The sequence below is a fragment of the Homarus americanus genome, unplaced genomic scaffold (assembly GCF_018991925.1).
Source record: "Homarus americanus isolate GMGI-L3 unplaced genomic scaffold, GMGI_Hamer_2.0 scaffold24922, whole genome shotgun sequence".
NCBI lineage: Eukaryota > Metazoa > Arthropoda > Malacostraca > Decapoda > Nephropidae > Homarus > Homarus americanus.
This window is the reverse complement of record NW_024722610.1, coordinates 2,497,052-2,513,996: the sequence shown is the minus strand read 5'-3', so window position 1 is coordinate 2,513,996 and position 16,945 is coordinate 2,497,052. Positions and strand designations below refer to the sequence as shown.

At 41.7% G+C, this 16,945-nt stretch overlaps 1 protein-coding gene across 8 annotated transcripts in view; it reads right to left on the bottom strand.

The window, feature by feature from the left end:
• Positions 1 to 16,945, bottom strand: part of LOC121862882 (SPARC-related modular calcium-binding protein 2-like) — a 142,209-nt gene that overhangs the window by 70,812 nt on the left and 54,452 nt on the right. For 4 of the 8 annotated variants that reach the window (XM_042361258.1, XM_042361261.1, XM_042361262.1 and 1 more), the window contains 2 exons: positions 13,176 to 13,379; positions 11,405 to 11,569 (listed from right to left, as the gene is read on the bottom strand). In XM_042361258.1, coding sequence (XP_042217192.1) covers positions 11,405 to 11,569; positions 13,176 to 13,379 — 369 coding nt within the window. The remainder of the gene's footprint in view (positions 1 to 11,404; positions 11,570 to 13,175; positions 13,380 to 16,945) is intronic. The other 4 variants (XM_042361264.1, XM_042361259.1, XM_042361265.1 and 1 more) reach the window with 4 other exon arrangements.

Below are 16,945 nucleotides of genomic sequence, written 5' to 3'. Positions count from 1 at the left end.
TCATACACTTGACGCCTCCAGAGGTCGGCATATTTACATTCACAAGCTCAGGATTACGCACAAGGCCGCATGGAAATTCGTCCCATGTTTAATGATGTCCCGACCAAGAACGCATGAGACTAGAGACTTGGCACGAATGATGTCATGCGTTGGAATGCGTACAGAATCGTGGTGAATTTATCTGTTAATACTGTATTATGCATTTAGGTGGTTTTATAGGCGTAAGTTAATCAGGTTTATATACGATTGTGTACTACAGCGTAACTTGAGTCGACATTATTACACACGACGGATGTTATTATTTAAAACAGGACGACACACACACACACACACACACACACACACACACACACACACACACACACACACAGGCACGTTTCCAAGACATACAGTATATATATACACACCCACTAACAGACAAAAACATGAAGAAAAAAACATCGGCAAATATCAACAAATAGATTAACGTACCAAAACACACACACACACACACACGTAAGACGGTGAGTCGTTAAATCTCCCTAGTTACACACCATGAACAAGCAGCTCACTAATTACGACCTACAGTAAACCGCTTCACAGGACACTCTCTCACAGCCACACTCCCTAGCCAGTCTTGTGAGCTGACCACACTATTTACCTCTCACAGCTCATAATGTCTTGTGAGCTGACCACACTATTTACGTCTCATAAGACTCATAAAAGTCTTTTGAGCAGACCACAAACTATACTGATGTCATTCATACTGTTGCTTTAACCTCACTCTTTACTATTCAGACGTCATTCTTACTACTATGACGTCGCTATTTTGATGTCACTCGTACTATCCCTCACCCTGCTTCACCATCTCCTTCATTCTACCCTTCCACCCTTCCTATCTCCCTTATTCTATCCCTCGTATTCTCGTCTCCCATTCCTTTCACTTGCACCCATTATCCTTCCCACTCCTGCCCCCCTCCTCCTCTCTCTCTCTCCTTCCCCACCAATTATCCTCTTCCTCCATCTCTCTCTTTACTACCTTCTACCCCCTAACCCATCCTCATTTCTCTCCCTCCCTCCCTCCTTGCTTCCTTCCTTCCCTCACCTCTTTCATTCCTTTCCTACTCACTTTCCTTTCTTCCTACTCTCACCTCCTTCCTACCTTCGTTCCTTCCTTTACCTCCTTCGTTTCTTCCAACCCTCACCACATTCGTTTCGTTCCTACTCACCTTCCTTCCTTCCTACTCTCCCCTCCTTTCTTTCTTCCTGCCCTCATCTCCTTCCTTTCTTCCTTCCTACCTTCATCTCCTTTCTTCATTCCTGCCCTCACCTTCTTCCTGCCCTCACCTCTTTCCTTCCTTCCTACCCTCACTCCTTCCCAATTATACCCCTTCCCCACGCGCACTTACCCAAGGAGGCAGCAAACACGGAAAATCTGTTTATTTTGTTCCTGGCGCATGTCAACACGCCCCCTACCCCCTCCTCTTTGTCTGACCACGCCCGGGCACCTCTGTAACCACTCCTCTGCTCTTTTTTAATCTTTTATTTAAACATTTTTCCCCCGCCTGTTTACAACTTATGCTCATCTCATTGTGTTAACCACCATCGTGCATCTGGCAGCAGTGTTCTAAAAGGACTGCGTCTTATTTATTTTCAAACGATACTTTTTTTCTCCTGTACGATTTTTTTTTTTTTGGTGGCCATTTGCCTCTTTTCTTCTCCATCTTCATTATTTCTTTGCGTCGTTTATTCGCCTGTGAAACTATTGTTATTTTTAAACGACAACTCTTCTCTCATACGAGTCTTTTGTTTACATTCTGTGCGGTTTTTTTTATTATTATTTTCGCTAGTCATTTATACTCTCACAACACTCCCTTATATCTTTCGTTAATGTTTTATCCACAAGGGATATTTTCCTTTACCGTACGATTTTTTTTTCATTTAATTTGCGAAGTGTTTATTTTTACCTAATTAATGTTTTTCATCCTCTATTCTTTTACAATAAATATCGCCATCTCTTCTCTAACGATACTTTTTTCCTCCCATACGATTCATTTGTTTACATTCGCGATGTTTTCATTTTCCCGTGTGATTTTATCAAGATTTATCTTATCCACGTTTTCATTGTGGATTTATATATATATATATATATATATATATATATATATATATATATATATATATATATATATATATATATATATATATATATATATATATATATATATACATTATATATATATATATATATATATATATATATATATATATATATATATATATATATATATATAAATATATATATATATATATATAAATATATATATATATATATATATATATATATATATATATATATATATATATATATATATATATATATATATATACTATATATATATATATAATTTACCCGCCGCCGTGCTTGAAGATGTTGTTTAAGGGACGGGCCTTTGTTTATGTCTGTGATCGTGACGAGGTTTGTTTACGTCTGGTTTCTGTCTGGCTTACACACGTTAATGTGGCTCCCGGGTGTTTTAGACAGGGGGAGGCAGGCGGTAGCTCTGACACGTGTTGGAGAGCTCGGTGAATCATGTAAATTATTTTCGAAGCCTCGGAAAAACTTGTTTATTCATCACACACACACACACACACACATATATCGCCCCCTCTACGGTAGTCGAGTCATTGTTTACAAACAGTTGAGAACCACGTGTTTGAACGGGAGGAACAAAGACTGAGGGAGGTGAACCAACGCCCTCTGGAACCCCGGGAACAATAACAAGCTGAACATCCAGAACTACCACCGACGTAGTTCTTTGGTGAGTATTCTATTTCACCCCAAAAAATAAAACATTGATTTTTAGGATCACCTGAATATAAGCCCAAACAGCTTATTTCACCTTTAAGATTAACCTCTCTCTAATCTTAACCCATAATCCCTCCCCTAAGAAGAGTTAGGGTGTTTAATCACCAGGTGAATTAATATGAGGGAGGGGCCAATCTTCAGGTGATTCCATTCAAGGTTAAAGAATAGAAAATATATTACATCTAAGCAGAGTGGAATTATATCTCACTATTTTTTTTGTTTGGTTCCTCATCTGGTAAAATATTCGCTAATAAAATAAGGTGGATTACGAAAGTTCTGAATCATACTGTGTTAGTATAAAAACTTCCATGTTCACACACACACACACACACGCACACGCACACACACACACACACACACACACACACACACACACACACACACACACACACACACACACACACACACACACAGTATCAGGTGTCCGGCCGAGATGAGTGTGACAGACAGGTAAGAACCCAACAAGGAGAGCGTGTGGGTGGTGGATCATACCTAACGTGTCCTTACTGTGGTGCTGTGGTAGAGGGAGGAGAGAGGGTGGTGGTGTAAGAGGGAGGAGGGGGGTGGTGCTGGGGTATGAGAGAGAGGGTGGTGCTTGGGCAGAGGGAGGAGGGTGGTACTGTGGTAGATGGGGGAGGGATAGAGGGAGGAGGGGTGATGCTGTGGCAGAGGGAGAAGGGGTGGTGCTGTGGTAGGGAGGAGGGGTGGTGCTGTAGTGGATGGAGGAGGGTGGTGCTGTGGTAGAGGGAGGAGGTGGTTGGTGGTAGATGGAGGTGGTGCTGTGGGGAGGGAAGGGTGGTGCTGTGGGAAGGGGTGGTGCTGTGGTAGAGGGAGGGGGTGCTGTAGGGGGGGTGTGGCAGAGGGAGGGGTGGTCTGTGGTAGATGGAGGAGGAGGGCTGTGGTAGTGGTAGGGGGGGGGTGGTACTGTGGCAGAGGGAGGGGTGGTGCTGTGGTGAGATGGAGGAGGGTGGTGCTGTGGTAGAGGGAGGAGGGGTGGTACTGTGGCAGGGGAGGGGTGGTGTTGTGGTAGGGGGCAGGGTTGGTGCTGTGGTAGAGGGAGGGGGTGGTATGTGGCAGAGGGAGGAGGGGTGGTGCTGTGGTGCTGTGGTAGAGGGAGAGGGAGGGGGTGGTACTGTGGCAGAGGGAGAGGGTGGTGCTGTGACAAGAGGGCCTGCCTCCTTCTCCCCCCTCCACGCCCCTTCTTCCTTCCCTCCATCAGGCAAGCACTAACCGGTAGGAGAGGGGGGGTTACTGACAGGGCAAGAGCATACGTGTGTTGTGTGCGCGCGTGTGCGTGTGTGTGTGTGTGTGTGTTGTGTGTGTGTGTGTGTGTGTGTATGAGTGTAATGAGTCAGCGGCCAGACCCATTTTTGGTGTTGGATATTATACCGACTAGTTCATCACCATTCACCTGGTTCACTGAGGCATGAGTCATCCATGGTATAGCAGCCGCCTCACCTAGCTTACGAGGGTCACGGAGCCACCAGCCACACAAGGACGGTGGAAGGTCAACCAGAACGGAAGGAAGAGGAAGAGGAAGTAGGAGAGAGACGGAAGAAAAAATGACAAACGGGAGGAAAAGATAGATAGATGGTAGGAGAGACAGGTAATTAAAGTACGGTATGTGAAAGTAGAAAGGAGGACGAATGGAAAGGTAGAGAGAATCACAAAGAACAGACGAAAGAGAAAGATAAACAACATGACAGGATAAAGGTTGGAAGGAAAGCTGAATAGATCAAAGGGAAATAAAAATAAATAAAGAATAAATTAATAGAGAGAGAGAGAGAGAGAGAGAGAGAGAGAGACTCACAGTATGGTAAATAGATTGACACAACATTTAATTTTAATACTTTACCTGTGTGGTTACTTATAAATGAACCCTTTTTAGTAATATTTAAATAGTGAACAAACCTCTACTAATGTGTTTATATTGAGAATGAACCCCTCCTGTATTGTTTATATTAAGAATGAACCCCTCCAGTTCTATTCCCGTAATTAATGAACTTCTAATACTATTTACATTAAGGGTGAACCCCTAATACTGTTTACATTAAGAGTGAACCTTTACTTCCTTGTTTACGTTAAGAATGAACCCCTACTACCCTGTTTACGTTAAGAATGAACCCCCTACTACCCTGTTTACGTTAAGAATGAACCCCTACTACCCTGTTTACGTTAAGAATGAACCCCTACTACCCTGTTTACATTAAGAATGAACCCCTACTACCCTGTTTACGTTAAGAATGAACCCCTACTACCCTGTTTACGTTAAGAATGAACCCCTACTACCCTGTTAACGTTAAGAGTGAACCCCTAATACTGTTCACACAACTGATCTCTAAAACTGAATACATAATGAACCCAATACTGTTTACAATATGAGTCACTACTACCACCACTTCTACTACGACCACCAATATTATGAATGACTCCTGTCTGTCTAAAATCATGAATGGGTGAGAGCGACGCTTCAATCCCATTCACTCTTGTGGACTTTCGACTATGTAAACACAAGCGAAGATGAAGGTGTTACCACAGGATATTTATGTATGTATATATGTAGGTTTGTATGTAATTATTTGTGTCTAAACTTATTCTCTCTCTCTCTCTCTCTCACTCACTCACTCACTTCCGCGTAGCAACATGAGAAATCACGGAGGTTATTCAGGCACACTTTACATCATCTCCCTCGTCAAAGCAAAACAAAACCCCTCCTTTTACTTGCTGACCCGAGCCACAGCCGGGCCAGTTCCTCCAGCCAATAGCAGCCTCCCACCGAGATCTAAGACAGCCAATAACAGCCTCCCACCGAGATCTAAGACAGCCAATAACATAATCCCACCTCGGTTACCTCTGCCAATAGGAGCCTTACCCTTGCGCCAAACCGCTCCGCCCACTCAGTCGACGTCAACCAAAAGGACGTTTGGGTGGCTCCTTTCGACTCCGCCCACATCCATGTTATCAACCAATGGTGGCGTCTGTTTAATTATGATTATTATTAAGATAGATGGGAAGCATAAGATAAACAAATAAAAAATATATATAAATAATTTGACGAATATATTACGAAATATGTAATCATTTGATAAAGAAAAATTTATATTGATTAAATGATGAAGACGATGATAAACAATTATATCGATTTTCATAATAATATTAACAAAAAAAAAAAATAAATAATAATAATAATAATAATAATAACAAAGACGATGATGATAAATACCCTGATGACGATTATAATGACAAAAGAATGACGACAACCAAAGCCAACCTGGACTTATAAAGAGACGCAGCACATATTCACATGTACATATATACATACATACATACTGTATATACATGTCGACAGCCTCTATGCCCTTGTATGTTACCTTGGTATGATGACTCCTGTATGAATTAGTGTTAGTCTCCTGGGTACGGCTGCCTGAAACTGCTGAAACTCACGCCCACCTACAACTGAAACAGCTATTACAATGAAACAGCCACAGACAGTGAAACATACATAATACTGAAACAGCTATTACTACCATTGAAACACCTATCACACTGAAAATAGCTAATACTCTGAAACTATGAACCGAAACAGCTATTACATTGAAACATATTCCACTGAAACAGCTATTAATACAATGAAATAGATATATTACACTGAAACATATTACACTGAATGGCTCTTACAATGAATAAGCTAGAGTCACTACAACAGATAATAACACTGAAACACCATTTAACGATTGAAACACCATTTAACGATTGAAACACCATTTAACGATTGAAACACCATTTAACGATCAAAACACCATTTAACGACTGAAACACCATTTAACGATTGAAACACCATTTAACGACTGAAACACCATTTAACGACTGAAACACCATTTAACGATTGAAACACCATTTAACGATTGAAACACCATTTAACGATTGAAACACCATTTAACGATTGAAACACCATTTAACGATCAAAACACCATTTAACGATTGAAACACCATTTAATGATTGAAACACCATTTAACGATTGAAACACCATTTAACGATTGAAACACCATTTAACGACTGAAACACCATTTAACGACTGAAACGCCATTTAATGGTTGAAACACCATTTAACGATTGAAACACCATTTAACGACTGAAACGCCCATTTAACGATTGAAACGAACGAAACACCATTTAACGATTTAACGAACGACACCATTTAACGAAACACCATTTAACGAAACACCATTTAACGAACGAAACACCATTTAACGAACGAAATACCATTTAACGAACGAAACACCATTTAACGAAAACACCATTTAACGAAACACCATTTAACAAACGAAACACCACACCATTTAACGATCGAAACACCATTTAACGATTTTAACGACGAAACACCATTTAACGAAACACCATTTAACGATTTAACGAAACACCATTTAACGAAACACCATTTAACGATTGAAACACCATTTAACGAAACACCAAACGAAACACCATTTAACGATTGAAACACCATTTAACGATTGAAACACCATTTAACGAAACACCATTTTAACGATTGAAACACCATTTAATGAAAACACCATTTAACGATTGAAACACCATTTAACGATTGAAACACCATTTAACGAAAACACCATTTAACGATCGAAACACCATTTAACGATTGAAACACCATTTAACGACTGAAACGCCATTTAACGATTGAAACGCCATTTAACGATTGAAACACCATTTAACGAACGAAACACCATTTAACGAACGAAACACCATTTAACGAACGAAATACCATTTAACGAACGAAACACCATTTAACAAACGAAACACCATTTAACGAAACACCATTTAACGATCGAAACACCATCTAACGAAACACCATTTAACGATCGAAACACCATTTAACGAAACACCATTTAACGAACAAAACACCATTTAACGATTGAAACACCATTTAACGATCGAAACACCATTTAACGACTGAAACACCATTTAACGATTGAAACACCATTTAACGATCGAAACACCATTTAACGATCGAAACACCATTTAACGATTGAAACACCATTCAACGATCGAAACACCATTTAACGATCGAAACACCATTTAACGATTGAAACACCATTTAACGATCGAAACACCATTTAACGAACGAAACACCATTTAACGAACGAAACACCATTTAACAATTGAAACACCATTTAACGACTGAAACACCATTTAACGATTGAAACACCATTTAACGACTGAAACACCATTTAACGATTGAAACACCATTTAACGATCAAAACACCATTTAACGACTGAAACACCATTTAACGATTGAAACACCATTTAACGATCAAAACACCATTTAACGACTGAAACACCATTTAACGAACGAAACACCATTTAACGAACGAAACACCATTTAACCAGTGAAACACCATTTAACGATCGAAACACCATTTAACCAGTGAAACACCATTTAACGACTGAAACACCATTTAACCAGTGAAACACCATTTAACGAACGAAACACCATTTAACGATCGAAACACCATTTAACGACTGAAACACCATTTAACCAGTGAAACAGTCAATACTTTAAAACATCAACCACAGTAACAACTTCTGACCAATGAAACACAAAGACATGTTTCACTAATACACATACAGACACACACACAGACACACTCAAGCAGAAACAACAAACACATGCAGCTAACTAATTATCTAAGCTATTAAACTACAGTTAAACATGCAGGTGCAGGATAACTAACACAAGCACAAACACCAAATAAACAAACAAACAAACAAACACAAAAAACAAAACGAGTAAAAAAAACAAATACACCAATACAAGCAAAACAACATGAGGTAAACACATAAAGCAAACGATCACTTAGAAGCATAGTGTAAACAAGAAGTATAGACAAACATAAAAAAGCACAACTAAAAGCAAACAATTAACACACAAACAGTCAAACAAACACACATCAACAAATAAATAAAAAAGTAAATTGATCAAGTTTTTCCTCCATATTTTTTTGCCTGATGAAATTTAAATTACAAAAAAATTATATATACTTTTTTTAAGTAAATTTCGATATTCTTAAAACACAAAACATCCTTCGAGGCAACACCATAACCGGGCCTCGTCTTACAGGATGACCACCACCCAGGAACCATGACCACTGCCGCCGTCACAACAACCACACACCTGAGTTAACAAGTCTGTGAGGCCATGAGGTAACAGGGTATTATAAGTCCAAGAACTCGGACATCTCGACACCTGCACTAGCTAATCTTTAATCTAGCTATAGCCCCTTATCCCTCACTGCTTAAAGACACGTTCCGTCAATGGGTTTATCATCCAGGTACTGTTGTGTGGGCAGAAACAAGTGAAGAAGATACGCCTCACTTCCATTTTGCCTAATAGTCGAATCCTGGAATCACAGGAAAGTTCCCCTCCCCCTCCCCCCAAACCTGCTTATTTCGCCTCATGATTAAACACCCAAACGCTACCCTAACCTATACCATGATTTATCCTCAACATAATCTAACCTAACCCAAACTAAGTTAAGTTAAGTTAACTTAACCTAACCTAACCCTAACTTAACATTAACCTAACCTTCCTTCACTTGACAAATATCTAACTTATTCTTAAAACTCTTTGGACCTTAGCAAAACCTACTGCCTTTTCTTTCCTCTTGATCCTGTTTTCTCCTTTTATTCCCTCTTCTCCTCTACTTATTTTCTCTTTTGATTCTTCTCATATATTTCCCTTCCTTCCCATTCTCCTTCCAATTATATTCTACTCTATCTCAACCCTCCCTCTCCTTATTTCCTTTTCCCTCTTCTTCGCCTTAGCATCCACTTCTCTTCTTCTCCCTCATCTTCCTATTCCTTTCTCTCCTCCTCCTCCTACAGGCGGGGCGCCCTTTCCATCTTCCTCCACTGTTTCCTTCCCTAAGCCATCACAGAAACTTTACCACCTCACAGACTCCTGGACGAAAACAAGACCAAATTTAACAAAGATCAATAGTTTGTTTTCTTCATCATCTTTTATCAATATTCTCGTCATTCATTACAAAAAAAAAAAAATTTAAAATTCAATGCAGAGGTAAAATCTAGAATAATTAATCCTTTTGCTTTTCTTTATAACCTGTAACAATATTTTTCGTGTTTTATAGACAGGGTGATCCAAAAAAGAATACCCGGATTTCTAGAGGGTTGTATATTAAAATCTGGGTATTCGTTTTTGATGACACTGTATTTTATCATGCAAACGTAAAATACAATACACTCTTGTGTTGACATGAGCCGTCTTTAGCTCCGCCCATCAAGAAACCACAGCCAATCACGATGCACACACGTCAGCAACAAGCGGTGCTAGACTCCGCCTACCAGTACTTCGTAGCCAATCACAATGCACATTACATCTACCTAGCTGTCCTTGGCTCCGCTCACATCTACACTACTTGGCCAATCATGAGGCTGCTAGAGAGGGGGGGGGTGGAGGGGGAGGGGGGTAGCTGTCATAGAAAATGGTTATCGGTCGACAAGCTTCGTTTTCTTTGGTGGTGACGAGAACGGGCCAAGTTCAGCTGACGTGCGGCACTACATCATCTCAATCTACTTGTTTTCATTCGCAAGTTGACAACAAGTGCCGTGTGACAGGCAGCATGCAGCGAGAGGGAGAGCAAACCTGTGTTGTGTCAGAGGGAGAGAGAAAGGAGAGACAGAAAGAGAGAGAGAGAATGTTTTTCCTGTAGAGACAATAGATTGAAAGAGAGAAGATGGGAAGAAAAACAAAAATTCGGGGAAAGAGAGACACTGAGAGAAAGAAAATAGTGAAATGATGAACTGCAGACAGACGAAGAACGAAACACACAAGCAGACAGACAGACAAAGACAGTATCAAGAATGTACAGCACATCAGATGCTTTTGAGAAACAATTATGAAAAATAACACTGATGGTGTTGTGATGCTCTCCAACAGTGAGTGTGTGTTAAGTAAAAGAGTGTCCGTGAGAAATAGTGCCAGTAAGAGAGTGACACACACAGATAGTGCCAGTGAGACATAGGTAGTGCCAGTGAAACAAAGAATACAAGTTAGACATAGGTAGTGCCGGTGAGACATATATAGTGCCGGTGAGACATACATAGTGCCAGTGAGACAGTGCTAGTAACATAAAGAGTGCCAGTGAGACAGTGCTAGTGATATATAGGGTGCGGTGAGACGATAGTGTTACAGAGAGAGAGAGAGAGAGAGAGAGATCTTAGATGCAGTAAGACTATCAAGTGCTACAAGGTGAGAAAGAGAGAGAGTGATAGAGAGAGAGATATATATAAGAAGAAGAGACAAAGATAGAAAGACAGAGAAAGAGACAGAGATCTTTGGGTGCGGTGGTGGTGATTGTGAATATATATATATATATATATATATATATATATATATATATATATATATATATATATATATATATATATATATATATATATATATATATATATATGTATTTATATATATATACTGAAGAGGGAGGGGGAGACACGACGCACGGTCAAGAGGGGTAGAGACGCACTGGGGCCAGGTTGGGGCGGGCGTGGGCGAGGGCGTGCTGTGCTGGCTTTGGCGGTCGAGAGGGACATGAGTGTTTGAACTGCCTGTACCCCCGGCTCCTCACCAACTACCCCGGTCCACTTGCCTTGTGGGGGTGACTCCGGCGCTGGGGGGCTCGTCCGATCTTCTGGGGAAAATGGGGTGGTAGGGATGGAGGTTGTTTTGTAGTAGGGAAGAGGGTGAAGGAGGTAAGGGGGATGGGAGGTTGTTGGTGGGAGGAGGAAGAGGAGGAGGGTAGATGATGTAGGTAGTGGGGGGGGGAGGTAAAGAAGGAGGAGAAGGAGGAGGAGAAGGAGAAATGGGAAGGATGTATAGAAAGAGGAGGAGAAGGAAGTAATGGGAGAAACAAGAAGAGGAGGAGTAGGAGTAAGAAGATTTAGGGTGGAGAGAGAAGAGAGAGACAAGACGGGAGCAGGATAAAGGAAGGGAAGAGAAAGAGCAGAGGTAAGGAGGAGAAGAAGATGAGAAGAGATGGGGTATGGAAAGGAGAGGCAAAAGAGATGAAGGAAAGAAAGAAGAGAGGAATGAGAGATGAGGGAGGGAAAGCGGAAGATGTAATGGATTAGAAGAGTGGAGGAAGGGGGGAGGGAAGGAAGGAAGGAAAACAGAACAAGGATGAAGAACCAACAGCAGCCAAAGAAAACGACGAAGAAATGAAAGAAAAGAGTAAAAGAGAATACAGTAAATACAAAGAAAGAAAAAGAATGAAAAAGATTAAGAAACAAACAAGAACAAGGATAAAAAAAAGGGGGGCAGGAAAAGGGAAGGTAAACAAAAAAAAAGGGGGGAAACAAAAAAACTCACTGTAATTAGGATGGTTAGTCAATCATGAAACAACAAACAAACAAACATTATATCCTTGAAAATCATATCTAAGGCCAAGACACTTTTTTTAAGAAAGCTAAAACACTCTTCTATCTAGGTTAAGTACACTCTAAAGTACACTCCAACAAGATCATATCATTGCCAATGTTTTTTTTTTAAGTACACAAACAAACACAATAAAACAAATTAAATTTTTTTTTTTAAGTGTATCGTATAAGTACAAGGTTAAGGGTTCATAAGTAAGTATTAAGTGGTGTTGAATTATCCAAACAAAGCAGTTACTTTCTAAATCAATATTAAGGGAACTATTTTTTTTTCACCTTTCAAGTTATGTAATTATTGGAAATATTACTATATATGGTTTAATAATCTCTCTCTCTCTCTCTCTCTCAAATATACCACTTGAGGAGGGGGGGGGGAGAGGAGGTCACACAAGTATACGTTCCCTAATCCCTGACACTCTTCCCTAATCCTCATGATATACTGATTTCCTAATATCACTTACCTTACACCCATGATACATTACCACACACACACACACACACACACACACACACACACACACACACACACACACACACTTCCCAAGACACTCATCTACACTCCCCAGGCCACACCACAACACACTTCCCAAAACACACTCCCTCTTCACTCCCTAGGACAATCCCCAGACCACATCCCCCAACACACACCACCTACACTCCCCAGGCCACATCTCCATCACTTTCCAACACACTCCCCTTTCACTCCCCAACACACCCAACACACTCCCCTTTCACTCCCCAACACACTCCCCATCACTCCCCTTCAAAATCCCCAGGCCACATACCCCAACACACTCTCCCCCATCACACTTCCCCCATCACACTTCCCCAACACACCCCAGGACACTCCACCAACACACTCACCAACACACTGGGGCGATCTCTCCTTCTGGATAGTCTGAGGGATAGGCTTGCCGTCCAACCTCGAGCACCAACAGTACGACGTGAAATTATGACACTGCACCGCGGCATACGACCCATCAGCCAAGCAGGTGGGCACGTACACGCTTTCTCCGTTGGCTAGCTGCTCCTGCTTCGCTCTTCGCTCGTCCAGGCACTTCTCCGCCACTGTAGGCAGAGAGGAACGATATGAGATAAGGATCAGAGAAAGGGAAGGGAGGGGGGGGAAATGTAGAGAGGTAAGGTTGATATGTGAGAGAGGGAGAGAAGAGGTGGGGGTGAGGTGAGGTGGTTACATGGGGGGGTGGATATGGAAGGGTAGAGGGGAGGGGAAAGTAGATATATGGAAGAGTTGACCATATGAGGAGGAAGGGGTTATAGAGAAATATTAACAACTACAGCAACAAAAACAACAATATATAATTTATCTAACCTAACCTAACCTACTGAACCGAACCTAACCCAACCTAACAAAAAAAAGCTAACCTAACTCAACCTAACAACAAAAAGCTAACCTAATTCAACCTAACCTTATTTAACCTAATTTTACCAATGCTAACCTAACCTTACCTAACCGGAACTACAGCTGGTGAAGATGGAAATAATGTATGTACTTAATTATTTATTATTTTACGGATTCTCTCCATTGGGAAAATATATTTACCCGGTGGTAGGATTCTGTCCGGCAAATTTGTCAGCTGGTGTGATTTTGTCCAGAGAAAGAATACTTATCTTCCGGTAAGATTTTTTGTCCAGTTGAAAATCTGTTTGGTGTTTAAAAAGTTTGTTCTGAGGATATTTTTGTCCGGTGGGAAATTTATCCACCGGTGATTCAGTCCAAGTATCCAGCCACAGGGAGTGAGTCACAGGTAAAGAAGGTGAGCTGAGGAACGAATGTCAGGCACTTGCTATTATTTACGACTCTCATCCCTCCCTACTTCCCTCCCTCACCCGGCAGACTCCTTCCCTCTCCCTTCCCTCCCCCACCCACCAACCCTCTACCCTCCCTTACTCCAAGCCAGCCTCCTCCTCCTCCTCACCCTTCCTCCCTCTATCCTCCCTCGCCCTTCCATCCTTCCTCCACCCCCCTTCCCTCACTCGTCAGCCTCCTCCCCACCCCCCCCTTCCTCCCTCCCCCGTCCACCAGACCCCCTGCAAGTTTGTGGCTGGTGGGTCGTGACGTTACCTGGATACCTGGAACGCGGTGCACCTCCAGGTAACGCTATGTGACTCACCATAACTCCCCCAGGTAATTGGAAGGGTTGAGAGGTCATTTTAGGGGCTCAAAGGTGGCACGATATTGACTGTGTGTGTGTGTGTGTGTGCATAGAAGACATTAACAGGGTTTCTATGTGTACAGGTGACATTAAAATCGAATGTATGTATGTATGTACAGTATGTATGTATGTATGTATGTATGTATGTATGTATGTATGTATGTATGTAAGTAAGTAAGTAAGTAAGTAAGTAAGTAAAGTACGTACGTATGTATGTACACACACACTCCAAGGATCCCCAAGTAATTAACAACTTTGTACTTAAATTAATGATTACTTGAAAATTAATCACCCAAGCTTATTTTAACTGAGGATTAACCACCCTAACGCTACCTGGAGGCTTAAGCTGAGTTAGATTAAGCTGAGTTAGATTAAGCTGAATTAGATTGAGTTGGGTTAGGTTAAGTTAAGTCTTCAAATGAAATAAGCTGGGGTGTCTACAGTAGTCTTTACGTGAAGAAAAAAAAGAGGAAGAGGAAGAAAATCTTTCGCTTTCACAATATTTTTACGAGTTCCTTCCCTTATTGAAGAGCTCTCACTCCCTTTCCCATTTCCCTCCTTTCCTCCCGCCTAACTCCGTCTCCCTTCCTCCTTCCTTCCTCCCTTACCTCCGTCTCCCTCCTGCCCTTTCTCCCTCGTCCATACTTCACCTCCCTCCCTCCCTCCCTCCTTCCTTCCCTTCACTTACCTACATTCTACTTATCATCGTTTTTTTCCCTTCCTTCGTCGAGAATTTATCCATATTCTTCGTCTCCCCGATCTACACGGCCAGGCAATAGACAACCTCCCTAGACTAACATCCGCCAGTAGGGTCGGCGGAAATGAAATAAGGCCCTTAAAACACCCATGTATGGGATAGGGTAGGCTGTTTAGTGCCTGTACCGACAGACAATAACTAACCCATTACACAACCCTAACACACTATTAGCTTAGCTAGGAGGTCAGCCCGCCCTCTCTTACCTCCTCCTAAATTTCTTCAATTTCCGAACTATAACTTCCTTCCCTCACCTCCAATCTTCTTTCACACCCTCCTTTCTCTACAAAAAAAAAGGACGGCTGTGCAGACGTGACCCACCCACTCACTAATGCACGCACACTCTCTCTCTCTCTCTCTCTCGGGACACCCACGCCAGAGCTGAGGGCTATCTACAAAGCCTTTATTCTCCCCAAACTAATGTATGCGTCACCAGCCTGGTAGTCTTCTCTCAACTCCACCCAACAACGTCGGCTAGAAAAGGTACAGAAAAGGGCCTGCAGAATCATGCTTGGTGCAGAATACTCCAGCTACATCAATGCTCTCTCCACCCTGGAAATGCCATCCCTCAGTGATCTCCACCACCAGCACTGGAAAGGTTTGGCAGCCAACTAATGCACCACCCTCGTCATCGCCACCTCCTGCCACCGACAGCCCCCCACCCACCTCGCGCAGTCCGCCACTACAACAAAATTCAGCCCATAAGAGCCCGCACCGATAGATATAAGAATAGCACCATCCCATCTTTGTTAAAATAATAAACAACTCCTGATTTATGTACTGTACAGCCCTGTAAATGTATTCAACGCATATTATATCATTATGTCTAAATCAAATGTAAGTCCGCATATTTTCAGCCACGGGCTGCAACTCTATTAATAAACCGTTTATCATTATTATTATTATTATTATTATTATTATTATTATTATTATTATTATTATTATTATTATTATTATCACACACACACACACACACACACACACACTCCTAAAAGTCCCCCAGCTGACCTAACTTCATCTAACCATTAACACTGAGGCCTTGGCATGCAGTCACCCCAGTGTGTACATGACCCCAGCATGTACATGACCCCAGCCTGTACATGACCCAGCTTGTACATGACCCCAGCTTGTACATGACCCCAGCGTGTACATGACCCCAGCGTGTAAATGACCCCAGCGTGTACATGACCCCAGCATGTACATGACCCCAGCGTGTGTACATGACCCCTAACGCATGACCCCATGTAACGACCCCAGCTTGTACATGACCCCAGCGTGCACATGACATGACCCCAGCGAGTACATGACCCCAGCGAGTACATGACCCCAGCGTGTACATGACCCCAGCGAGTACACTTTACATCCACTCATAAACGTTAATAAACTCGCCTTGCCATCATACTACACCTTGTTAATTTTGTCCTACTGTATTTTTCCTCATTTACTACATTAAGTTTCCACAGCCGGTAAACCATAATGTATTTGTAATAGATTTATACAGTCTATAACAGTGACTCTAGTGTAGTCTACAGTAATTTACAGCTTGAGACCTTACTGCACTCCTAATGTATTTTAACAGCACTTTACAGCCTCCTAACCTATTGTATTTAACAGCAATCTACATCCCGATACACTTAACCTATTGTACTTCAAAGCGTTCTACAATCCGTAACTAAGCGCCGACTACACCTAATGTGCTACAC